Below are 25,779 nucleotides of genomic sequence, written 5' to 3'. Positions count from 1 at the left end.
TGCACCGGGAAATCATCCAATTACATGTTTTGCAACACTTTTTTTAGATCGTAGAGGTGATAAAGACACACTAAAAACCTATCAAAACAGCTAAGCTTCTGCCTTTCCATTACGTCAACTTGTTTTTTTCTGCTGACTTATAAAATAAACAGTCATAGATGAACAAGTCCCACAGCACCTCTGAAGCAACAAGAAAGGCCTCTGAAATTGTCTTAAGAAAAAAAACTTAAAACAAACCCCCAAACACTTACGTGAACCATTAATTCAGAACTAAAGTATTTGTCCAATTATGTGTGGCTGAGTGTGACACTGAAAAAAATGACCTGTCACCTAATGTCTCAGACTTCCCAGAGAACCTTATTTTCCCTTTCCAGATGTAAATTAAAAGCAAGACAAAGAGAACAGTAACAAGTGTTCCCAAGGGTGGAAAAACGTACAGAATTTTGGCTGTGTGACCTTCAGCTGAGGCTCCACTACAGCTGATCACATCCACAATCTTTGTACCAACAATGGTCTACAGAGGCCTCGACAAGGCTGTCAGAATAACTTCAAAACTGAGCTTTTTACATTCTTAATCTATTTTTGGAAAGAACTTAGAGCAAATCATATTAAAAAATTAAAGAAATGTAAACAGAACATAATCAAAGTCATTAAATCAGCAGCTCCAGAAATTTTCATAAATACATGCCTTTTTTTTTTAATTGGACTTGTGCCCTTCTTTTTTTTCTTTTAACATGATGACTGATTCAACACTTTTCTGCCTTCAATTTTGGCAGAATTTAAAACGGATGCCTTTTTAATCCCGGGAAAATCACAAATCTCAAATCAGGATCTTTCCTAGCTTTGACAAGACACCTTTTAAAACATACATACCTTTACTGACTAGCCTCAATGCTGAATCTTCTAATGTTCCACTTCCAGTAAGTTGTAAATAGTCTCACTAAAAATCTCTTTTACTCTAGTTATTCAATTTTACATTGCCCACTCTCTTGCAGTGGCATAATTTCATTGATTCTCCACTGCCATAAAGTCTTTCTATAATCTACCATTTGGGTGATGTCAGGGCTGAGAGACAGTGATGGCAGCATCTGTGAGATCATCCAATGACTGGAAAAGTCTTCATTAAAGGAATGGCTGTCAAAAAATATATTAGGTATATCCTCCGCAGTATGAAGAGATGGTAAGAATCATTGGCATCACTACACCCCTCCTGCTAGCAGGGCTGCCATGCCAGTTAGAGGAGTTGTAGCGGCATATACACACATTTATTCGACATTAAAATCTGGTCCACAATTTTCACAGTAACTTCACATCACATCAAATCCTCATTTTTGACATGTGCCTGTGAAATTAAGCTATATACATTTGAAAAAAAATATTATTCCTAACCTCTCAAGGCAAAAGCAGTTACATTTCTATTTAAATATATATAGTAGAATGAGTAAAATGACAAACACAACTAGGAAAATGTAGTGTCAAAACCAAATGTGAAATAAAAAAACCTTTTGTGAAGAACTCCCACACTAAATTCTGCTCTTGTAAGCTCAAAAATGTTGACCTTTTATTACATTCCCCACAAAGCTGTACAGTGATGACCACACAGTGCAGGCTGTACTCATTTACTGACGCAAAGCCTGCTTTGTTTGAGCCCCCAGATACTAACCCAGGTGAATAATGGCACTGGCAAGAGTCTGCAGAGAAGTGTATCCACACAATGTAACTTCCCATGGGGCTCTAAAAGAAATCATAGAGAGTGGATGTTAAGATTGGAAAAGCTACTTTTGTCCGAACTGCCCAACTAAGCAGACAATCCAAAGCCTTTCTCAAGTGTTAATTACTTTTATTCCTGAAGCTTTTAAAAATACCGTATTTTTAGAAAATTCTGAAAACAACACTCGCACTTGCACCTTAATGTGTACAAAAGGCTGCTTAGGCAAACAAACGAATGACACAAAATGGCTTGGTTTTGTTCTTTTTCTTTCTTTTTAAAAAAGGAGACTCCAAACCCACATCAAGCAAATGATTTATCAGGTAAAGAGACTTTTGAAAATATGGTCTGTAAATCTAACAAACTCGAGTTGGGCAAGCTGCCTTCCTCTTACATCTGTGAAGTCTGCTCCTATGAAAAAAATCTGTTCTACCTCCAAATACGTTTGGGGTGTTGCTGTAGTTTGCACAAACAATAGTTAGTTCTTGTAAACAAGCCCACAGGGAGAAGGATATGAGAGAGCAATCTGCAGTCCTCTCTGAAGATTCTGAACTCCTGCTGCTGGTAGAATGGTCAAGAATCACCAGTGACTGCACTACGATATTCTGGTAGTTGAAGTCTGAGCCGCCCTACAGAAACGTAAGCTTTGTACCCACTTAGAATGCTAACACTGCAAAAGGATGTAAGCTTTCGTTGTAAGAAACAACTTCCACAGAGCAAAAATTTAGTGTTCATTCCTGTACACTATCTGCTTCAATACACAGAAATTTTTCATGGACAAGAACAGATGCTGATCAGTTCTTGATGCATATGCCCTGCATTATCAGTATCACTATACATGCTTCTGAGTTTCATGTTAGTGCTTCAATTTTTAACACACTATTTCACATGAACTAACACATTCTTCTAGTTTTGCACACCACAAATGAAGGTGATTATGTGACTTCCTAAGAGTCAGACCCTGCAGCACAACAGGAAGCGCACTGCTGTTTCCTTCAATCTAGGTCAGCTTCCCAATGACTCGTACTTCCTTCTCTGATGCTGCTGTATTTAGGGGCTTCACAGCGAAGGTGAAGCCTAAGAAAACATGTCAATCAAGAAGTTTTGAGAACTTCTTTAAAGAAATAAAAAACCACACAGAATTTAAGTCTGCTAGTGGCCTTTAAGAATCTCACATAAACAGAAACCTCACAGTTCAAATACAATTTTTGATTTCAGAAACACAATACATTTTAATACAACCTTTAAGAAGTTCTTGACAGAAGACTGTTACTTCATCTTGTGATGCTTACACCATTGCTCGCCAATCAATCATTGAAAAATAGGAACATGGAACATTTAATAAAAGCACCAACAGTAGACACACTAGGAAAACTGATCACTGGTAGGAAAAAAGCATTACTTGTGGCACAGGGAAAAGCTCAGATGTACCATGGAAGTGTCCTTCAATTCACAAACCTGAAAGGCTGTCAGAATACCGACCCCAAAAAGGATTAGGGACAGATCAACACCCAATGAACAAAAAGGAGCATTCTGACCAAGAAAATGGTGAGGGGCCAGCAGATGTTGCATAGGCTATGGGCAGACAAACAAGTTACTGCAGGAAAAGCTGTGTCTGGACTTGCAGCTCTACCATCACTGTGCTTACGCTGCAACTGCCTATGGCATGCTATTAGCCATGAGGAAGTGCAAGACAGCTAACTCCTCTTCCACACCTCTCCTTATATTGTAGTAATTTGTGGTGACACTCTAAGCAATTACTTCAGTTTTAACACAATACATTCTGCTCAGTTCTCTAAGCAAGCCTGTATCTGTCTCTTCACTGTAGCTTCAGTCACATCTGCCTTAAAAATAGTCATAGGTAGGGAATACTGTGGTACAGTGCAACGTTCCCAAGTTTTACACTCTTCAAGAGTTCGTACAACAGTCACAGGCATTAGCATTCACACTAGGTCTGGACTTTGATTTAATCCATGTAAAAAAATTCCCAAACAAAACAAAACAAAAAAAAACCCCACCTCCACCCCAAATCACTCCCACCTCTCTCTCTCTAAAATGAAGGGGGAAAATGCCACAAGTCTGTATGTTGAAATTCAGCCCACATGACATTTCCTTTGGATTTAATGGCTTCCATACAATTTGTATCTGCTAGTCACGCTACGCCCCAGCGCACTAAATATGCTGTTACAAAGAAGCTCTTGTCCTGTAATAATCTCCTTAATCAAAGAGATGGAACGATGGGTAAAACCAATTTTCAGCTTCACCCAAAGCATCCAAACAGGAAACAAGTCAAAGCCTAAGGACCGACTCTTCCAACGTCATCTGAAGGAGTGAAGAGTAGAAAGCTGGACAGGATAGACTTTACAGATGTCCAACCTGTTTGAAGTTGGACATATTCGTCAACTTAGGAAGCAGACAGCTCTGCATACTGTCATTGACCAATTAGGGAGTAAAGACGGTCAGGCAGACCACCTTTTAGATGTTGACTATAGCAGCTCACAAAAATTATAAAAATAAACCTACTATTCATTTTTCTTTCTTTGAGCAACCCAAACCATTAGTAATGACAACACCCTTTCAGGTGGTTCCAGCAAAACCATCTGGTTTTCATGGCAGCATTCTTAATTAACACCTGTATCTATTCTATACACATCTTTCTAAAAATATGCTAATTGATATTATTTTCTAATGATTAATGCATAAAGCAATTGTATTTTCAGCTCATATCATGAGATGGATGGATGCATGACAGTTGTCATCCATTAATGCACAAATACTCCTGAACTTTGGGTTTAACACGAAGACTAAAGGATTAATTTAAGACAAATTTAATTAAACCAATGCAATTCTGCATGCACATTATTCATTTATTACCTTTAAAGTGTACGCCAGTCCAATATATCAGATTTTGTAACAACACAATAGTGTGTATAGCAGGGTCGTCATCGACTTCCTTAAATCATTTAGAAGTGCATACACCTAAATTTAACGCAACTTTTGTGTCTAGACAGCCCTCTACATTAAGTTTCTTAAATCTCTCCGCAAAGGAAACCATTCTTGGTAACACTTCTAGGGTCACTGTAGTCTTGCTTAAAGCCTTCTTCACTGACACTTTACAGCTCAGTCAAAAACGTAGCTTGTACCCAACTCAGAAAACCCAACAAGAGATGGAACTGGATCACATCCTGTAAATCCAATGTGTTCTCGAAGCAATTTTATTCCAGATCTGCTGTCACCCTCAGATTTTATTAAGCACCACATTTCAAGCACCATATTAACCACCAAATTTTATTAAGCACCACAGGTGACATGTTTTTAGATTCTGAGAAAATAAGTCTATTGATCATGAAAAGACACCATCTTGGACCAGAAAATGCATAATTATTAGCTTTAATCAGAAACTCTGTAGCCCTTCCTACTACAAGATTCAGAGGAAAAAAAGTAGCTCACAGATCCTTGGTGTTTTTTTAAGTTTTTAAGAGGGACTCCAACATCAACATAGAACTTTGCTTAATTTTTCTTTTCACCTATGCTTCACAAATTTGCATCAAAAGAAGTTATTTGTATATCCAGGTCAGAATTTCCTCCAGTGAATCAGTCTGATTTTAATCTATTTCAAATATTTATAATTTTGAATGGGAAGAAAAACTTTAATTTCCACAAACTTAAATAAACATATGAATAACTTTTTTCCACTTCACTGTAAACTGTAAGCGTAAGCCTGGCAGATCTTACTGTTAATATTCAAAGCAGACTCCATTAAATAGCCCGTTTACAACAAGCGTCAATAAACACAATCCGGTGCTCCAGCTACGGCAGATCTGTAGACTCAGTCTACAATACCATAACTTAAACCACCATGTTCTCTTCTTTTCACCAGCTCTCTTCAGTCAAGATCTAAAATAGATAACTATCAGTCAGTAAGAAGTGACCCAGCTCTGAACAGGACCATCCAAAGACCCTAGAAATAATTTTTAGCATATCACTGGATTTCTGCTATTAGGCCATCGTTGTTGTAACTAAAACTGCATGCTTGACACATTCACGTGCCTTTGGCAACAAGCACAGTTACCTCTAAAAGAAGTCTATTAATCCAAACCCAAAATTTTAAGCTTGTGAACCAAAATGTGGTCCACTATAATGTTAAATTAAAAATATTTCTGACATTCTGATTTTTGAAAATCTGTGTATTAAATTACAAAGCTCTTTCCATGAACTATTAGGTCACCTGGTGTTTCACCATTTAGTTTGAAAGCATAAAGTTCAGAACACTGGACGGGCTGCCCAGAGCAGCTGTGGGTGCCCCATCCCTGGAAGTGTTCAAGGCCAGGCTGGACGGGGCTTTGAGCAACCTGACTGAGTGAAAGATGTCCCTGCCCATGGCAGGGGGGTTGGAACTAGATGGTCTTTAAGGTCTCTTCCAACCCAAACTGTTCTATGACTCTATGAAAATTAATCTGAAGATATTATTTGTAAACTACTGTCAGCAAATGAATGCATAAACTTGCTCTTAACTTCTGTATTAAAAAATATAATTTGAGTAAATAATTATCATAGTCCAAGAATTACTAAAACGTAAGCTACAGAAAAATACAAAGAACAGATAATCCAACATGTATGGCACAAATAATGTCCAGAGACCAGGATCAGATGTTGTATGACAGGGCCTGAAACCGCATGTTAAATGGAAAGACATTCAGTTCACCAAATTCAGTAGAAAGTCAGTGAAAATTAAAAGCACTCAGCACTTCATAAGCTCCATTCTGCTGTGAATGAAGATGCAGTCTATATTTACAGTTGCATAAATTTTACAAAAGACATGATTTTAAGTCCTTACTGAGTCAAAAGATACGCAACATCAAGTACAGGCAAAACCCTTTTCATACAACACGAAATGTGAATTTTGGCTTGATCACCTCAAAAAAAAAACAAACAAAAAACCAGCCAGGGTTCTGCCCCACTTCTCCTGAAAAATAGGTTAGCAAGTGTACTCAATTAAAAGGAACTGAACTGCAAAGATTACGCAACATGCAAATTTTAACCCACGAAACAGTTCAGTCAGACAATTCACTGTAAGAGAAAGAACTAATTACACCTGTTTCACTATCAACTTCATAACTTACAGTAGTGAAACCTATCCAAGCTTGCACTTTGTGCATAACAAGTTGATCACACTTATTATCCCTTCATTTTGCAAACCGCTTTAATTGCCCTTTATTTCTCAGTATTTTACTTCCACATACTCCTTTGCATTGATAGAAGTACAAAGAAATTAAATGACTACAGTCAAACTTCCCCCCCCCCCGCCCTGTGGAGACCATTGCAGGTCTGCTTTTAGTCCAATTCACTACTTCTAATGTAGCACTGAATATGGAAGTTAATCTATTAAACCTTTACAATCAACAAAAGAAATATGAATAAATGAATAAATAAATGAAGAATTCCATGTCGGTACTGTCGTACTGATGTACTTAAGAAAATTCTGTATGATTAGCTCTTAGGCAATATATATACTCTGTTTAAACGCACTTGCAAAAGAGCAATCTAAAATATAAAATTAACAAACCTCTTCAAAAACAAAAAAATCAGTGCAGGCTTTACAGTGATCACATGAACTTCATTGTTTGCTCTGTCTGAACATTCCCATCAAGTTGCACGTTTATATCAAGCTGAATACAGTCATGAGAACTTCCTCATTATTTAGAGGAATGTATTGATAAGAAAACATTATGATAAATCAAAAAGGTACCTAAAAACTACCAGGAAACAGCATTTCCCTCATGTAATAGTAAAAAAAAAAAAGTTTTAAACTTTGTATGCAGATTATTATTAAATAATTACTCTTATAGCTTGTCAAGTGTTTACTATTTAATCCATTTGCCAAGTACAGGAATTAAATCAAGCTCATACAGATGTGTCTGAAATATGGTTGCATTCTGTACGTACATATTAAATTGAAACTTTTAAAGCTGTGAAGACTGAAATGCAAGTTCTGACTGGAGTCACAGGTATGCAATGAAGCAGAACAGCCTACAAAGTATGTAACAGCAAGAATATGGCCTAGTGTCTATGGCTTTTATTAGTATGTCTCAATAATAACTTCCAATATCGACAGTTCTTTAATAAAACTTATTGAATACTCTTGCAATTACCGATTCTTATCGTTTCTGCTATACTTCAAAATTTACACACCTGATTTTGGGAGCATATTCAAATATATAGATTACTCTCCCTTTCCAGAAATTTGGACAATATTTTGTACTGAAATAAAACACTTATTCCTGAACAACATATAAGGTCAATTTATGAAATTCTTATTCTGTTTGCAACTGGGCAAGAATTCTATCAAGGCCTGATATTTGTGATAAACTAACTAGCAAACTAAGCTAACTCTCTGTTTTGAGAGACAACTTTGAAATTCCGTTGTTTTTCTTGCTTGTACATAGTAGCAGAGATTATTAAATCAAGGGAATGTAACAATTTTTTTCTAATCGTAAAACTATTTTTCCTATTTTTGTATTCATGTATTTTGTATTTTCATTTGTAGGAATTAAATGACCTAACTGCACATGTCTGAGGAGTTCATGTGCTGATCCTCTCTCCTATTTGATTACACTAGAGGTCCCTTAGACAAAGCCCAATCGCTCGAGTTTTGCCAAAATGGGATCTGGCCTAATCTCAGAATCAGGAGGCTGAAATTACTCCATACGTCAATTCGATCCCAGGAAGCAGGAAGATAAAAACCAGTTCTCATTCGCACAAAAGTTAAGGAAGTTCTCTCGATTTATAACATCATCATTAAAATAGCATTTGATTTACAGACTTCGGTTAAAGGAGCAATCAGATAGACCTCTAATGCTGTCAATCACAGCTTGCAAATTCAGTTTTGATGTGTACATTCCAATCTCAGAACTTCCTAAGCATCTCTAAAATGAGTTACAAAGGTGAGCTATAGTTGAATTTCCATCAGTTAAACTTTGGTATTCTATCACAGCCTTCCTGTCTGTTAGGAACTCTTTCACACACTCACCAATTCCAGATAAAAGTAATTAGTACTATCACATCTCAGTACTGTCTTGCACATTATAACTTATTTTTAATAAAGGGACGCTGGCAAGGGAAGCAGTTCAGGCACTAAGTCCCACATGAATAACCACCGGAGACGGGGAACAAAACAAATCCCTTAAGGTGTGGATTAAATGCTCCAAAACCCGTATGCCTCTGTAAATGTCTCTTTCTAACGCATGACGCCAAAAAGCGCAAGGATGCGTGGCCTCTCTTTGCACCGTATTTCTACAAGGACCAAAGAAAGCTACATCAATGTAAGCCCCACCTTACAGGGCACGCATCGTGTCCATGAGTAATTGTGGTCGTAACTGTGGAACAAGACTGCGGAAGTGTCGTACAAAGGTGTTAGTGTTTTCCACATTTTTATCAGAACTTAACAGAATAACTGTCTCATGCATTGTCCATCTCCTCCCCCATTTCTAGTTGTGTAACTACATTCCTGAGGCGGAAAAGTATCTCTATTATGAATACTGTACAGCACCAAGCACAACGTCAATATAAACCAACAACAATCTCTACAGAATTAACACAAATGGCTTTCAGGGAAAGACTATATTTGGAAATCATTTGGGCACTTCAACGGTTTTAGTATTTTTTAGTATTATTTGTATTGTCATTCTCAGGAAAAAAAAAAGTATTTTCATAGTATTTACATTACTTTTCTTCTCCTTGTGTTCTCCTGAACATGCTCTGATCATGTGTTAAATCAAGCTTCTCCACCAACAGAAACCAGCAGGAAGAGTAAATCAAATATTGAAAGTAATTAGGCCTCTTTCCCCCTGAGCAGGATTTACTGGCAAATATGCCCTGGTATGGCAAATGCTCACTGTAACATTTTAAAAAACACAGTATGATAAAGATAACGGCGGCAACAGTTTCACAAATCCGTTCAGTGCAAATGCCGCACTCTCTATATTCTGTCTACCTTCCGGAATGAAATCAGAGTCTGACCAAGAAGCACTGTACACACACTGCGAAAACATCAAAACCTTAGTCTTCATTTGAAATATGAGGCTGTACCACCTAAAAACAGATCGGTGGAAAGCAATACTTGAAAATTCTTTTTACGGAATATGTGTACACAGCTCAGCATGTGGATCGATATGCAACTGATATTCCCACTTACCAACATAAGAGCTACGCAAGGCAGTTTGCCTGTCTTTCCAGAAACCCTTTTTATCAGAAACAAATCACACTTAAATTTTTTTCCACGCATGCACACACAGAAAAATGCTTTAGATAACATTGCTGTAAGTGTCTGTTCATTAGCCTGTTTTCCATCCCCCACTTCTGCGGTCTGGTATTTAATTACAGGGTGGAGTGGTCCCCAGGCTACTTATGTTTCTTCCAGTCACAGCCAGAAAATTTCTGCAGGAACTGACATGCAGGAGCGCGACTGCTTCAAGTTATAGCTGGTTCCCTGTCAACAAGGTCAGCTCACTGTTCACTGAAACTCCCATCACGACTTTTGTTTAATGACTCTGGAAAATATGTTTAAATACAATAAATTGCATTCTAAACTTCAACGGGCTTTAACAGGACCTAATTTGGCTATTTACTTGTAATTTGCTTCTCAGTTTTCTTTTGCTAATGACGATAAACAAATCTTTATCATTAAGCTGGAAAGAAATGGGAAAATTTTTTTGCCTTGAATATAGGACAATGTAACCTTGTATGCCTGGTTTGACCAAATAGGATTTTCAAGCACATCATCTGACTTGAACCCTATATATTATTGCACCTAGTTTTAAATGCTGCTTTTCTAAACAACCTTAAATTTCTGCAGAAAATTCTATTTTCACCTGAAAAACATTACACCGCTTGTAAAATACTATAATTCATATGTGATCATTTTATAGCTAAGTATCAGTCCCAAAAGCACTGAGGTATAAAGAAATACATTATTCCAATTAATTTTTATAGAAATGAGAAAAGTTCTGTTGGATAAATAAAACTGGACAAACAAACCAAAGCCTAACTTAGCTAACAAATGACATACACAATGAAAATTTTATATTAAAAAAAGGATGTTGTTAATCAGAATATTACAGTTGACAGGATTTGGAAAAAAACTAAAGACACTTCGGGGTTTTATCCATGTTTTTTTTTTAATAAAGGACTTGCATTTTTGGCCTAAGCAACAAGAATCCATCAACTTGGAAAACTCTGTCTCTATGTCAGAAATGTGTGACAGGAAGATGAAACCACATGAGCTCATTTTGATACTAGTCAAAAACCAAACAGCAGAGAAAGAGTATGTTATGCCATTTTTAGCCAGCGGTATCTGAAAACACCTGCTGGCCAAGCCCTAGCAAGAATTTATATAAAATATTTATTTACGAATGACCTGTTACGGTGCTCCTATCAGTCAGCTGCTTCTTCTCTGTCCTGTTCTATTGAGAAAAATACATGCAAAGTGCAGAGCAACAAGATCTTCTCATTCAGGTGATAAACCAGATTAATACAAAACTCCTAAGTTTGGGCCCTGGTACATGTCCACCCAGTATTATAAGCCATATACAGTAACACACAGAATGGCAGAAAGAAAGAAAACGTGTTTTGGTGCTTTCCTAGTAACTCAAGAGTGCGACAGGAGGCAAAAATCTAAACTCTGTGCAGAGTGATTCGAAGACTGGACTCTTCAGTAATCCTTTGGAGATTCCAAAGCCACAATGCAAAGAAATCGTTACAGAATCATGTAAATTACGCATTTATTCATTCTTCTAAACAGTAAATGTTCTCTGTCGTTCCCCTCATGCATTATCTATGTGCCATTTATTATGGCTGAATACACACACGCACGGTTGGATATGAACTGAAGATACTTCTGTTCTGAGCGAGAAGGCTGTAGTAAACTAGTAAACGACCTCCTGCAGCCCCGGCAGTTGAACTCCCTCAATATCCTTAGGTAGATGCTTCATCAGTAAACGTTTTATTTCATACTAAACATGTTTGTCACTGCGTATTTAGCGGGTTAATACAGTGCCACTTAGTTTGCAATGAATCTGGAGCAGAGATACAGAATTACCAAAATAAGGCGCTGTTGCCTTACCACATATTACAATTACTACGTATTTTCAGGCCTATTAAACCGCTTTGAATCAAATTCCGAATGTCATAAATAAAACACTCCAGCCAGAATTACTTGGCCAGAAGGGACAGGCAGCTATGTTACCACGCTGCTCAAAATCCGTCACTAAAATAAGGAAGCCTCCTCCCGCGTCCCTAAAGATACGGATGCTATAAATATCGCACACACCGCTGGCACTGCCGCGGCGCACTCCGCCCGCGGCAGAACACGGCGGCTTCGCAGCTCAGGCCCGGGCTGGAGACCGGGAGCTCGGGCTGCGCAGCGCCCCCGCCCAACGCCTCCTTTACCTCCAGCCGGTCACGGGCACGCAGCGGCCGCTGCCGACACCCCGGAAGGCTCCCTGGAGCAACTGCTATTTAACTCGGTTTTTAAAGATTAGTTTCTGACTCCTGGACGTGTGGCCAAGCTGGGAAGCCACACGGAACGGACCACTGACAGGCAGGGCCTCTGCCCCGGCTCGGCCAGCCGCCCCCCGCCCGCCGGCTCGCCGCACCTCCATCGCCCCCCCTCCCACCGCTGAAGCGGGAAGGAGCTTCCTCCCCGGGCTCTCGCATCCCCCTCAGACGTGGGCAGCCCCGGCGGCGCCCCCCGCCCCGCCGCCCTCACCCCGCGGCGCTGCCGCCCCGGGCGGCCCCCCCCCCCCCCCCCCCCCGCCTCACGGCGCCGGCGCCCCTCGGGCGCCCCCCGCCGCCTCACGCCCGGCCGGCTCGGCGAGCCGCGCCCCCCCCCCGCGCCCAGCCCCGGCCAGCCGGCGTGAAACTCGGCCGACAACCCTCCCCCGGCGCGGACCAGGCCGCGGCAACCGCCCCTCCGGCCCGGGACCCCGCGGCCGCCCCCCCGCCGAGCGCAGGGGCGCCAGCCGCGCTCCCCGCCGCCGCCCCACTCACTTGAGGAAGTACCGCTGTCCCGTGTGCGTGAGCGCCATCTCCCAGCCGGGCGGCAGCGGCAGCTCGTCCGTCACGTCGTAGGAGCGCTGGCGGAGGTGCGCGTGCTGCTGCGCCGCGCCCGCGCCCACGAGCGAGGCGGGCGAGGAGTGGGAGCGGACGTGCTGCGCGGCGGCGGGCCGCGGCGGGGGCCCGCCCGAGTCCGTGCTCGACTGCCGCGAGTGCGAGCCCGAGTCGGGCTCCTTGAAGAAGGACTCGGGCAGGATCTTCTTCCTCCAGGAGCTGGGCTTGGGGTTCATGACCGCGTTGAAAAGCGCCTCCAGCTCCGTGTCCAGGTCCTGCGTGACGTGGATCACCTGCTGCCCCGGCGGCGGAGGCGCGGGAGCGGGGTTCATTTTCCACCCCTCGCTCCCGACGGCGGGCGCGGAGGGCCCAGGGGCAGGCAGTGGCCGGGACCGGCCCCGCCGCAGGCCGCCGCCGAGGACGTGCCCTTCGGAGCCGGGCGGGCGGCTCTCCGGGGGCAGCGCCGCTCTGCCGCAGCGGGCGGGCGGCCGGCGAGGCGGGCGGCGCGGGGAGTGCCTTCGCGCCCCCGCCAGCAGCGTCGGTGTCCGGGGCGGCCGGCGGAGGGGCGGGCGGGTCAGCCCCCGGGCAGCGCGGCGCCCTCCCCCGGGCCGGGCCGCGCCGGGCAGCGGCGGGGCGAGGGCCGCGCCGGCCCCTCCCGCCCGCCCCCCGGCGGCCCGGGCCCGGCCCCCGCCCCGCCCGCGGTTATGCAGCTGCCGCGGAAACTTTGGGTACTCGGAGTCGCTGTGGGACGGGGGCGGCTTCCCCGCGCAGCGGAGGGGCCCTCGGGGCGGCGGGGACGCAGGCGGGGCCGGGGCGACCCCCGGAGCCCGCCGGGGCCCGGCACCGCCGGGGCGACCCTCGGAGCTCCCCGGGGCCCGGCACCGCCCGGGCGACCCTCAGAGCCCGCCGGGGCCCGGCACCGCCGGGGGGACCCTCAGAGCCCGCCGGGGCCCGGCACCGCCGGGGCGACCCTCGGAGCCCGCCGGGGCCCGGCACCGCCGGGGCGACCCTCAGAGCCCGCCGGCGCCTGGCACCGCCGGGGCGACCCTCAGAGCTCCCCGGGGCCCGGCACCGCCGGGGCGACCCTCAGAGCCCGCCGGGGCCCGGCACCGCCGGGGCGACCCTCGGAGCCCGCCGGGGCCCGGCACCGCCCGGGCGACCCTCAGAGCCCGCCGGGGCCCGGCACCGCCGGGGCGACCCCCGGAGCCCGCCGGGGCCCGGCACCGCCGGGGCGACCCTCGGAGCCCGCCGGGGCCCGGCACCGCCGGGGCGACCCTCAGAGCCCGCCGGCGCCTGGCACCGCCGGGGCGACCCTCAGAGCTCCCCGGGGCCCGGCACCGCCGGGGCGACCCTCGGAGCCCGCCGGGGCCCGGCACCGCCGGGGCGACCCTCGGAGCCCGCCGGGGCCCGGCACCGCCGGGGCGACCCTCGGAGCCCGCCGGGGCCCGGCACCGCCCGGGCGACCCCCGGAGCCCGCCGGGGCCCGGCACCGCCGGGGCGACCCCCGGAGCCCGCCGGGGCCCGGCACCGCCGGGGCGACCCCCGGAGCCCGCCGGGGCCCGGCACCGCCGGGGCGACCCTCGGAGCCCGCCGGGGCCCGGCACCGCCGGGGCGACCCTCGGAGCCCGCCGGGGCCCGGCACCGCCCGGGCGACCCTCGGAGCCCGCCGGGGCCCGGCACCGCCGGGGCGACCCTCGGAGCTCCCCGGGGCCCGGCACCGCCGGGGGGACCCTCAGAGCCCGCCGGGGCCCGGCACCGCCGGGGGGACCCTCAGAGCCCGCCGGGGCCCGGCACCGCCGGGGGGACCCTCGGAGCCCGCCGGGGCCCGGCACCGCCCGGGCGACCCTCAGAGCCCGCCGGGGCCCGGCACCGCCGGGGCGACCCTCGGAGCTCCCCGGGGCCCGGCACCGCCGGGGCGACCCTCGGAGCCCGCCGGGGCCCGGCACCGCCGGGGCGACCCTCGGAGCCCGCCGGGGCCCGGCACCGCCGGGGCGACCCTCGGAGCCCGCCGGGGCCCGGCACCGCCCGGGCGACCCCCGGAGCCCGCCGGGGCCCGGCACCGCCGGGGCGACCCCCGGAGCCCGCCGGGGCCCGGCACCGCCGGGGCGACCCCCGGAGCCCGCCGGGGCCCGGCACCGCCGGGGCGACCCTCGGAGCCCGCCGGGGCCCGGCACCGCCGGGGCGACCCTCGGAGCCCGCCGGGGCCCGGCACCGCCCGGGCGACCCTCGGAGCCCGCCGGGGCCCGGCACCGCCGGGGCGACCCTCGGAGCTCCCCGGGGCCCGGCACCGCCGGGGGGACCCTCAGAGCCCGCCGGGGCCCGGCACCGCCGGGGGGACCCTCAGAGCCCGCCGGGGCCCGGCACCGCCGGGGGGACCCTCGGAGCCCGCCGGGGCCCGGCACCGCCCGGGCGACCCTCAGAGCCCGCCGGGGCCCGGCACCGCCGGGGCGACCCTCGGAGCTCCCCGGGGCCCGGCACCGCCGGGGGGACCCTCAGAGCCCGCCGGGGCCCGGCACCGCCGGGGGGACCCTCAGAGCCCGCCGGGGCCCGGCACCGCCGGGGGGACCCTCGGAGCCCGCCGGGGCCGCGATCTGTCCGCGCATCCCTTCCGCGCCGCCGCTGCCCCCGTCCCGCACGAAGTTAGCGGAGGCCGGGGGAAGGCGGCGCCATGGAGGCCGGGCGGGGCGTTCCGGGTGAGCGCGGCGGCCGCGGCCCCACTCGCCGCCGGCCCGAAGCGCTGCGCGGGGCCCCCGGCGGGGCGCGGGGCGTGGTGCCGGCTCCTGGGCGGGAGCAGCCGGCCCGGCCCGGCCCGGGCATCGTCCCGGGCCCGCAGCGGCGGAGCAGCTGCGCCTTCCTGTCAGCAGCGCAGCTGGGAGCGTCGCTGTGGTGTTGAAGGAACCTCAGCGTTTTCTCTCCTGATGCGGCTGCATCGCTGTCAGCCTGGTTAGCTTTGCTTTAAAGCCGTCATTCAGGAAGTTCGCGGGTGATGCTCGTTTCTGGAAGCAAAACGATGCTTCAATTAGTTCACGTACAAGCTGCATAGCAGCATTTAGGGCCACATAATGGGGAAGAACGGAAGGAAGCGTTCATGGCGACATGGACTACAACTACTTTGTTGTAGTTTAGGTAAGGTTTAGCCCTTTGCTGACAGGTACCAATGCAGTGCAGGGCTGTACCATAAATCTTTCCAACTCACTATCCATAGGTGGTATTTCAAATATAGCTGTGATACTTTGTGGATCTATCCTGACCGCCTGTTCACAATCACTTGTCCTCTATTTAGTCTGTACTAGAAGCCACAGCTGTCATCAAAATGCATTCCTGAGGCTTTCTATAAGGTATAATACATACAACTTCTTTTAATCTTGTCTTTTATAATCCCATTTTTTTGGTGCACTTGAAACAACTTTTGAATGGTGATGTGACCCAGAAGTTGCTTAAACTCAGTAGCTGCACCTATAAAGAATAATACTGTTCACTTTCCGACTTCAGTGTTGGCTTTTGCAATAGGAAGCATGCAGTGTTTTTGTGACTACACACATACAGATAGCACACATTGGCTATACAAACACACAACATTATTTTAGTAATGCATTTCCTAATTTTATTCCTGCATGTTGGACAAACTCCATGCTGTGCTGTTTGGTAAGAATGCATCCTCCTCAGTAATCAGAATCTACATTAGAAAAGTCTTAGGTAAGCACGTTTTTTCTGAACTTATTTCTTACTCTTACTTATTTCTGAAGAAGAAGCATGAACTATTCTGAACGTCATTTGGCTTCTCTCCAGCTTAGAGCTTGGACCTGACTCTTGAACCGTCTTTGTCCCTTGGTCGGTGTTACATTTAATATTGGTAATGTAGATTCTGAGATTCACAGTTTAAGTCTGTACATGAGCTCCGGCTTAGGATCAGCTAGCTCCATGGAACAGATCTCGCTTGTGCATTTCCTGATTTCCTTGCTTCAACCAATATTCCCTGTCATTTATTTTTCCGTACATTTCCTGTTCATGTTTCCATTGGCTAGGCAGATCTCCTCCTTGGGTTCTTTTTTTGTTTTTTGGGGTTTGGTTTTTTTTTGCCACATCTGCTATATTTCTGGTCAGGAAACCCAGTACTCCTGAGACTTGTTTATGCTTCCCTTCCCTAAGAATTTTCCATGCTATCTTTTGTACCATTCTTCCACTGTTTCCTCACTGGGTCACTTGCTAGCATTTTTACTAGCCCAGACAGCTGTGCTTGTTACAGCACCTGCGCCAGGGTTATGCAGATATCACATACCCTTTTTTCCTGCAATTTCCTTGTTTAAAACCTTTGGATATTAGATGACTCTGTGTGTGTGTGCGTGTGGTTATTATACAGATAATGATCTGAACATGAGTGATTTTTCACAGAGCCTTTACAAGGGCTTTTTTGCTTCCTCCAGGCCTCTGTCTCCATCACCTATTCCCTTTCCAGGTGACATGCCTATTCAAGGCAAGGCTCTGATAATCTCACTCGTGGTGCCATCTCATCCACGTAAATTAGATTGCTTCCATAAGACAGTGTGGCATCTCATGAGTAAGTATATGCACATCTGTTCTAATATTAAGCAGTATTTATTACAGCTACAACTGTCTTCTTCAGCAAGATGTTAGTATTTCAGCTGCACTTTTTACTGACTAATATAATTAGCTGCTATTGTACCACTTGGTATAGGCAAAAGCCTCTTTTCTCCACTAACCTGAAAGTGATTAAAACTGTAAGAATAAATTCTCATCGTATTGTTGTTATTATTCTTCATTTAGAAAATAGGAACATCCTTCTTCGGACACAAACATAGGCTATAACCACCAGCTTTTATAGAAAATTATTCAATATGTTCAGGTCCACGGAAGACAATGACACTTCCATTGCAATGGGATTGGATTAAGTGATAAAGGAACCAAACCACAAACGTGACATAGAAAGCCTCCTTATAATTAATTCTTTCTTCTAATTACAAGATCGTACATTATAAAAAATAATAGCATTATTTAATCTGAATTTCATGTGCTGTTCAAATGTTTTTGAATAGCACAGACTTTTTTTGTTCAACTGAAAGATTTATAAAAGTACAGTACTTGGAGTATACCCTATTTGTCATACATTTTCTAGCAGCAAATTCAATTTATACTTCAGTGGAAAGCAAAGCAAACACATCAGAAGAAATAAGGGCACTTTCAAATGCACTCTTAGATAATGAGCATCCAATCGTCTAAAGAAACAATACCACATGTTGAAATTTTTAATCTAGAGCCATGACTACTTTGTATCAAAGTACTACATACATTACATTTTTTTCTGAGAAAGCCTACACATGTGAAGATGCATCTGTGATGTCCATTATAAAATAAAACATTTAGGATTCCCTGGAAAAATCTCATGCTTTCTGGGTAACTGACTAACAATTATACAGTGCAGACCTGGAAGAGCGTGCACAGTTTCTGGCTTCTGTTCGGGTACGCGCTATGCAAAGAGACTTTCAGTGGTCATTAACTACACCTAGTTGCTTTCACATACTTTGGTGAAGAAGAGCCGTATAGAAGAAGAAAGTTTCTATTCCTCCAAAACAGGTAATGGAGGTCAAAGACTACAATGGAACAGTAAACGTGTTACATGAAGTTTCACTATACAAAGATGTACATGTGCATCATCACATATTTACACTTTAAAAAATGTAGAGTTTGTCATGCAAATTAGTAATTTTTATTTGCACTTGTGGCAATTGGGTATTGTTTAATAGACATTTTTTGTATATTATGCTCTTGCTAATAGTCCTGTATTAATCTAATTTTCAAAGGACTTCTGGAAAGGTATACTTCAGTAAATGTATTGTGTTTTTTAACAAAGGGGTCAACGCTTAAGATTCTGGTTTTTACCTGTGTGCATTTCACAGCTACTTGTTTCTCAGGTAGCTAACCAACCGCTTGTAGACTTCGGCTGACACCTCAGAATGCACGGAAAGCATATCCTGTAACCAACTGTGATGTGGTTTATTTAACACAAAGACCTGGGGTATATTACAAAATTTCACCAAAATAGCTACGTCAGCATAACTCCCCAGCCAACATCTCCAAGCCAGCAAAACCTCTAATGGGGACACAGTCTGCTAGCAGAAAAAAAAAAAAAAAAAAAAAAAGAACTTCTGTCAGCTTAGTTCATGTTGGTTTATAAGTTTATGTAATTTTACTGGCAAGAAAGCTATGTGAACATCTACAGTAGATGAGTGCTCAGACATTCATTTCAGAAACAGCTGTGCTAACCAAAAAATTGCACCAATGTTTGTGTCTCAGAGGTTCTTCCCCTTACAGCAAAGCCAGTGGAATGGGACATACAATCATGGCTCATCCACATCAGTACAAAGTCAGATTACACTTAAACAGTTTTCACCAGTGTTTTGGGAAAAGCTGTAGTGTCTAGTTTGCAAAGAGCTGAAGCCGTGTCAGAAGTCACCACGCTACAGCTGCTTGTTTTAGCTTCTTTACTGAGGTTAGCATGCCCCCTTCCCAGAAGATAGAGGAACAAAATACATAGGCACATCGTAATCAGTTTGTCTCAGGTAGCTTAAACTGCTGATGAAAATGAGGTTTGCTAACACAGCTGACTTTTCACATAAATGAATTAGGAAACAAATTCACATTTGTGGAAATGGCGGTAATGTTTAAAGGACAGAAAACCAGCTAGACTTTCAGTTACTCGAGACAGATTTGGAAGAGGATTTTTCGCCAAGTTCTGTGGAATAAATAAGTCCTAAAATAGTAATGTAAAATAAACCGGGACCCGATCTGCTCTGGTGCTTCAGAATAAAAGTCGAGAATTGCAAAAAGAAAAAAAGAAATTGCTTAACACAGTATGATCTTATTGGCAAGAGTTGTTCTGGAATAGTTATGTCAGTCTGGCTCCCTGCGTGAACACTGCTTGCAATACCAGAATGATTACCCAGCTAACAAGACTAAAATACACAAGTAGCTACAGCGGAAAAAATATTCTGGAATAGCTCTGCAAATTTTAGCAGTAGGGTAGCGTAGAACAGTGCTGAGAATCATACCAGTGTGAAAAGTACCTTTTCTAGCATAACTAATTTAACTTGCAGAATGGTACAGTACGATACAGTTTTCTTTTTTGTTAATAAAAACTGCATGTACCTGGAGAGGGTTTTCTGATGTAGATTTTGCCAGGAAACAAAGCTAATAGTTTAATTACAATCAGATTTGATATTTTGGGAGAGTCTTCCAGTTTGAATTTCCTGTGTCCAATACAGAGGGCATATGATTTGCTCAAGCTCAGCAGGGCAATTTGAAGCAGAAGCTAATTAGTCCAACATCCTGCTACTGCTGTTAGTGTAAAACATACCAGTTGTCACCTACTAAGTGTGTGTGTACAGATATATAAATAAAAAGGCAGTGTCATATATTTCTTAACGCATCTTGAACACGTGTTGTTCTTGTTGCTCAGCGCTGTATATTTCACCTTTTCCCCTCTCTGCAGAAGATAAGGGCTACGTGACTTGTTCCGCAGATTTTTAAATTGCAGGATCCTCTGTTTCCCCTAGCAAGTAGATGTAACATTCATGATCCGTATGTTTTCATCATGTGTTTTCTTTTTGCCTGGAAAGTCATCCTTGATACTAACTTTTAACCTCAGTGAGAGAACGAGCAGGGATGAGATGCAAATTGTTGTTCTAGGAAGTGTTAAAGTTGACCAGTCTAAAACCAACCATGCAGTCCTGCCGTCGAGTGTAGGTGACAGCAAAAACAGCTAGCAAAGTAGAAAGAGAAGTCCTTCTCCCCTCCCACGTCCCTTTTTGTTTAGCTGCACGGGGAAGAGCCCCAGAGTGGGTGCTAGCATGCAGACCAACGAGAGCCTTCAGTCTTCAGGTGGACGGAAATGGGCAAACATCTCCATCCGTTAGCCGAGAGACCATGAAGTGGAGACATAGACTGACAGAGATAAAACTGCACATTTTTTTCTAATGTCGATACCCGTGAAGAGTGGAAGACATAGTATTGCTTTCTTTCTTGTTTCAGTTTTATGGTTTTCATGAGGAAGCTCCGAAATACGGGACCTGGTGCAGCAAGGTATTAAAAAATTAACAGGTGTGATTACAGAACTTACTCAAAAAGGATGAAAAAGAAAACTTTGTGTGGTAAAAACATCCTAAACAGAATTACTCAAAACACATGCATCCTTTTCAGGATATTTGTTGGCTGATTTATAAAAGCTACGTATCTTGCTTTCTTGTCAATTCTTCATTGCGTCTACTATGAGACTGTATGCTAGACTTCGTGATACGAGATTTTACAACGCATCCCTAAATTAGCCACACTTAGGAGGAAATTTCCTCAATATTCAGATCCCATGAAGAAGCAAAGATCACTGAAGAAAACCTGGTTTAAAAAGTGCCACCTCCTCTAATAATTACAAAATCAAGACAAATGACAAAGTCTCATCTTTTTTATGTGACAAGTTTCTCAAAAGATTCCAAGTTAGCTTTGCTGGGGCTTGACCTCGTGGTTCTCAAAGCACTGGCCATCTTAATTCAGATCGACTTGGAACAGTTCCAGTTGCTCTCATCCCTCAAACTGCTTGTGGCCATCTGCTACCTGGATGCCACTGTCCGAGAGGTCTCAGCTGGCAGAAGGGAACAGCTGAACGCTTAATGCGTGCTCCGGGTCGGGGCAAAGCTCGCCAACCTAGGCAGACCAGCTTCATCAGCACCACAGGCTGAGATGGCTGCCCTGGGTGTTCGCACTTCCCGCTTCGGACTGTTAACGGTCCGTCAGCAAAATCCCAAACTGCAATCCCCAGCAAGAACTGAGAAGTATTTGGCAAACTTGTGAATTCTTAGATCCGGAAATTAGAAGAAACATTTGGATGTATAGAAGCACAAACAATGGTGATGTTAAAGGCCACCCATTGCAAATTATTACCCAACTCCTGACATGCAGAACAAAAATCTTTACAACAGGTTTTGTCTCAACAGTGTAGGTACCAACTGAGGGATTTCTCTAAATTAGGGCTTTCTTAGGGCTTCTGCTAAAGACAAACCTAACAGGCCAGAAATTTTCCTGTTGTCTTACGGTAGCTCTATGAACACACAGGATTCTTGAAAGGCCTGGTAGAGAACGCTCCTGACTTCCACAGTCCCGATATTTTCAGCATCTGTTCGGAGCACTAGGAAATCTACTTCAAGTGTTCACACACACACTGGCACACTATGGAGCAAGATAAAGATTCCATAAAGTGAAATTCAGTTTTATTCTGTATACTTAGGTTTCCCTTTTGCCAAAAAAACTCCAACATTTTGACAGAGCAGTAGATTGGGAAAGGAAAAGAGTAGGATCAGTAGAAGGTTCTTGCATATTTAATGGTGTTGAAAAAACGTATTTAATGTGTTTTGCAGCGCGTTTAGACACTATGGTTTGTATCGTAGCCTGAATATTATCTACATTTTGGGACAGTCAGGATGCAACTATTTAGAGTGGTGTTCCTCTTACGAACTTCATTAATTTGACAGATGGACTGAAGGATTGCCTGTCCTTATGTACCTAGAATAAGTTATCATAAAGAATCTAGAATAAGCAAGTCATAAAGCTGATGATCACGGTAATTCCTAAAATGTATTCTAAAATTCTATTACACAATCACAGTAAAAACTGTACTTTTATTCATGTAAAAGCAGTCTGCTCACTACTCCATCTTCAGTAGAACTACTGGTGATGTTTAAAACCTGCCACATTTCAAATAAATCCAAACCCAGAACCCTGAATGAAATGAGTGTTTTCTGTCGATACAAATGATCTGATGGGTGAGTGAAATTTCAGATTTCAAGATACAACTGCAGTAATCAAACTGCCACAATTTATACTTATCTTGAAACTAAAATCAGCAAGAGTATTTAAAAAAGCGATTGTGCTGTAATATACCTGACCCTGACCACAAAGCTAAGCACAGAGTGACGAGAGACTTCCTTCCCTTTATTTAGAAAAGTAAGAAACAACAGAGCTTTACTCATGGATCTTTGCCAGGTTATTCCTAATCTTGGACTTCCTTTCCTACACACCGTCTATTGTTAATATTACAAAGTCACAGTATAGGAAACAGGCATTCTTGGAAAAACTGGAACTGAAACAGAATCACCATTCATACCTTTGCGTCTATACATGGACACGTTTCATCAACAGCACTAAATTTAGAACAGGTCTTGCGCATTTAACATCAAATGCAAAATAGAAGGTGAAGATGCAATCTTACTTCAGTGGGTTTTGTTAAATGAGAATGGTAGGCCTAATCTAAAGTTTAGATACTGATTTTATTTATATAGCGTGTATCTAAACTAACTCCGTAGCTGTTTAAATGAAAATGGTTTTCCCCATGTAATTCAAGGAACATCTGATTAATTAGCCAGTTAAAAGGTGAAAAAGTATGGAGTCTAGTACCTTAAAAGCTTGAGAGAAAGAGTGGCAGGGACAAGCAGAAGTACAAGAAAATAAAGCCTGTAGGAGAGCCTAAATGTGCTTCAGAGATGGAGAATTGACTAAAACTTGGATCAGAAACTTGACCAACAGTTTTTACAAAATGGACAGTGATCATATGGAGTTCATTCAAAAGGATTTAAAAAAAAAAAAAACAGGAGGAAGAAAAGCATTGCTTCTTGAGTTTACTCAATGCTTAAAAGAATACAAACATTTTACAACACCAAACAAATAACATCATCCTGAGTTTTTAAGAATTGGGTTGTATTATGTTCTTTGTGAAGTGGCTTAGCAAATTAATTAGCCGATTCAAGAAACAGTGTTTTACGGTGGTTGAAAACTGGAAGTTTTATTGTTTTCAGTTTAAAATTGAGCACGAATTTGGAAAACAGAACAATTCTTACTGGAAGGCAAACACTGAAAAGGACTGTACAGCGAAGCTTCTCCTTTGTAGATGATAAACCCCAAACCTTCTGCCCTCTGCTGTTTAGACCAGGAAAAAATTAACTGGGATACGAACCTGTTGAGAAGCAGATAGCTAAGGGCTGAGCCTAACTCTGCTTTTAAGAAAATATGCATGCTTAAATGAGTTGGATTTTCAGTTGTTCTATGCCCTTGGAACTCTGCACTGGCGTGAAGTTGGCCTGCATTTAGCGGTCTACCAAAAAGGTGCCAGGGAGGCCTTCCCGAGCTGCTTACTTCATAAAACCCGAAGTTATCTGACATACACAAGAAGGGCAGTTCTGCAAAACAAAGTTAAATTTGCAGTAAACCAAAACATAGAAAAGTTCTCCACTGAGGGTAACAGATTACGTTCCATGCTCCATAGATTTCTAAAGATGAAATAGTAATACACTCTACTTCCTCACAGATTATTCAGAAGTTATTTGATGTTTGTAAATTGCTTCGAGATTAAAATGCTGCACTGCCTACAAATCAAATGTGATTAGTCACTTTGAAAAAAGTTAACTTACAGAGGTAAGTTGAAAGTCACTTTTTTCTGTTATAAAATCAACAATCAGTTCTTCCAGACTTGCACAATAGTAGAGAAATGGCACCAAATTTAACTTTGCTTTTAGTGGCTAGATACCAGAGCAAATTTTAAAAAGCCTATTAAAAATAAAATGGGTTAAAAGTAGCAACATTACATTTTTTTTTAATAGCTTGTGAACAATGCTTTGTACTCTCCCTGTCTTGTTCAAGGGCTTCTATAAAGCAATTGCAAATTCATGAGAGGAAACAAGGTATATTAAATATAGCTTTATATGCCACCTTTGATTTGGGGTAAAGTTTACATTAAAACTGAGGAGTCCGGATCCACGAGTGAATTCTTATTTTACCACCATCTATGGGTTACTGAAGTAGATGCTTTTTTACTCTCCAGCTTCAACTGTCCAACCAGCAGCTATACAAATACCCCAACACTGGCAACTCAGATCAGTGCGATTACAACAGCAGTAAGTGTCATTTGCTGTGCATTCGCGCTAATCGTCGTGTTTTAGACAGAATTCTGCTCTGTCTGCACAGGAGTGCTTCCGTTGTCGCAGCTGCAAAGCCCTCGCCAGCTGCCACGTGTGCTACGAAGACAGGGAAAGGGGGAATTTGCAGAGCTGTGGAAAGACCCATTCCAACCTCACATGAAGGCACATGTACCTTTCTAATAATTAAGGTACAATCACTAGCTGCTGAGAGGCTGCTTTTCAGGCTCACTGCTTCTCCCCAAAGCAGCGCACTTGGTGCGAAGGATCTTTCTCCTTACTTTTCTTCTTGAGTCTTTTCATGGATCGCTGCCGGAGTTTTGAGTTTCTCTAAATTTCACCCAGCTTCAAAGTTTAACCTTGACCATCCTCAATTCAGCTCATTTTTTGTTAGAGGAAACGAGACCATTCCGTGTCACAGTTTTCACTTCTACACTATTGTAGTAAGCTTTAAAGAAAGCAAATACGCAGGCTTTCTAATGGCATTCTGTACTCACAAAATACACTTTAAACTGTCCGGTTTATTCATGATCACCGAGGGAAACCCTCCCCTTCTCTTCTAGCGCACACACACATAAATTGCCAGCATTTATCATGATGCCAACGAGCTCTATGGCAGCTAGTTTTCTTTTTAAAAAAAAGTTTAAGAGACAGAAAGGTTCAGATTCATAGGGCAATAGCGAGATGAGACGTGAAGAGCTTCTAGGACTTCTAAAACTTGTACTTTGCTGCCGTGAGTTCTAGACTACACCTAGAGTGAGGACAGATGGAATAAAAAGAAAACACCAGCCTACTTACAGGCCGTTCTTGTACTTCACCTGAAAATGTATGCCAATTACATAAAAAATAGTAATCAGAAAACCCAAGTAGTAACATTTGATCACATTTAATTACCACGTACTGTATGTGAAGAAAAAAATCACCACATATGGATGGTAAATGAAAAGACATTGCTGACTCATGTGTGGGAGAGTAAATTAAGTTTGTTCACAC

The 25,779-nt window shown here is 44.5% G+C and overlaps 2 protein-coding genes across 2 annotated transcripts in view; one reads left to right on the top strand and one right to left on the bottom strand.

Annotated features, from left to right (window-relative positions):
- Window positions 1-13,146, bottom strand: part of WWTR1 (WW domain containing transcription regulator 1) — an 86,429-nt gene extending 73,283 nt beyond the window's left edge. Inside the window, exon 1 of the mRNA XM_059822692.1 lies at window positions 12,755-13,146. Coding sequence (XP_059678675.1) covers window positions 12,755-13,146 — 392 coding nt within the window. The remainder of the gene's footprint in view (window positions 1-12,754) is intronic.
- A 372-nt stretch (window positions 13,147-13,518) lies between these two features.
- Window positions 13,519-15,762, top strand: LOC132317744 (basic proline-rich protein-like). Its single transcript, XM_059822886.1, has one exon. The coding sequence runs from the start codon at window positions 13,519-13,521 to the stop codon at window positions 15,760-15,762; it is 2,244 nt and encodes a 747-aa protein (XP_059678869.1).
- The last annotated feature ends 10,017 nt before the right edge of the window (window positions 15,763-25,779 follow it).

The sequence above is a fragment of the Gavia stellata genome, chromosome 11 (assembly GCF_030936135.1).
Source record: "Gavia stellata isolate bGavSte3 chromosome 11, bGavSte3.hap2, whole genome shotgun sequence".
Lineage (NCBI taxonomy): Eukaryota > Metazoa > Chordata > Aves > Gaviiformes > Gaviidae > Gavia > Gavia stellata.
This window is presented reverse-complemented; position numbering and strand designations above follow the sequence as displayed.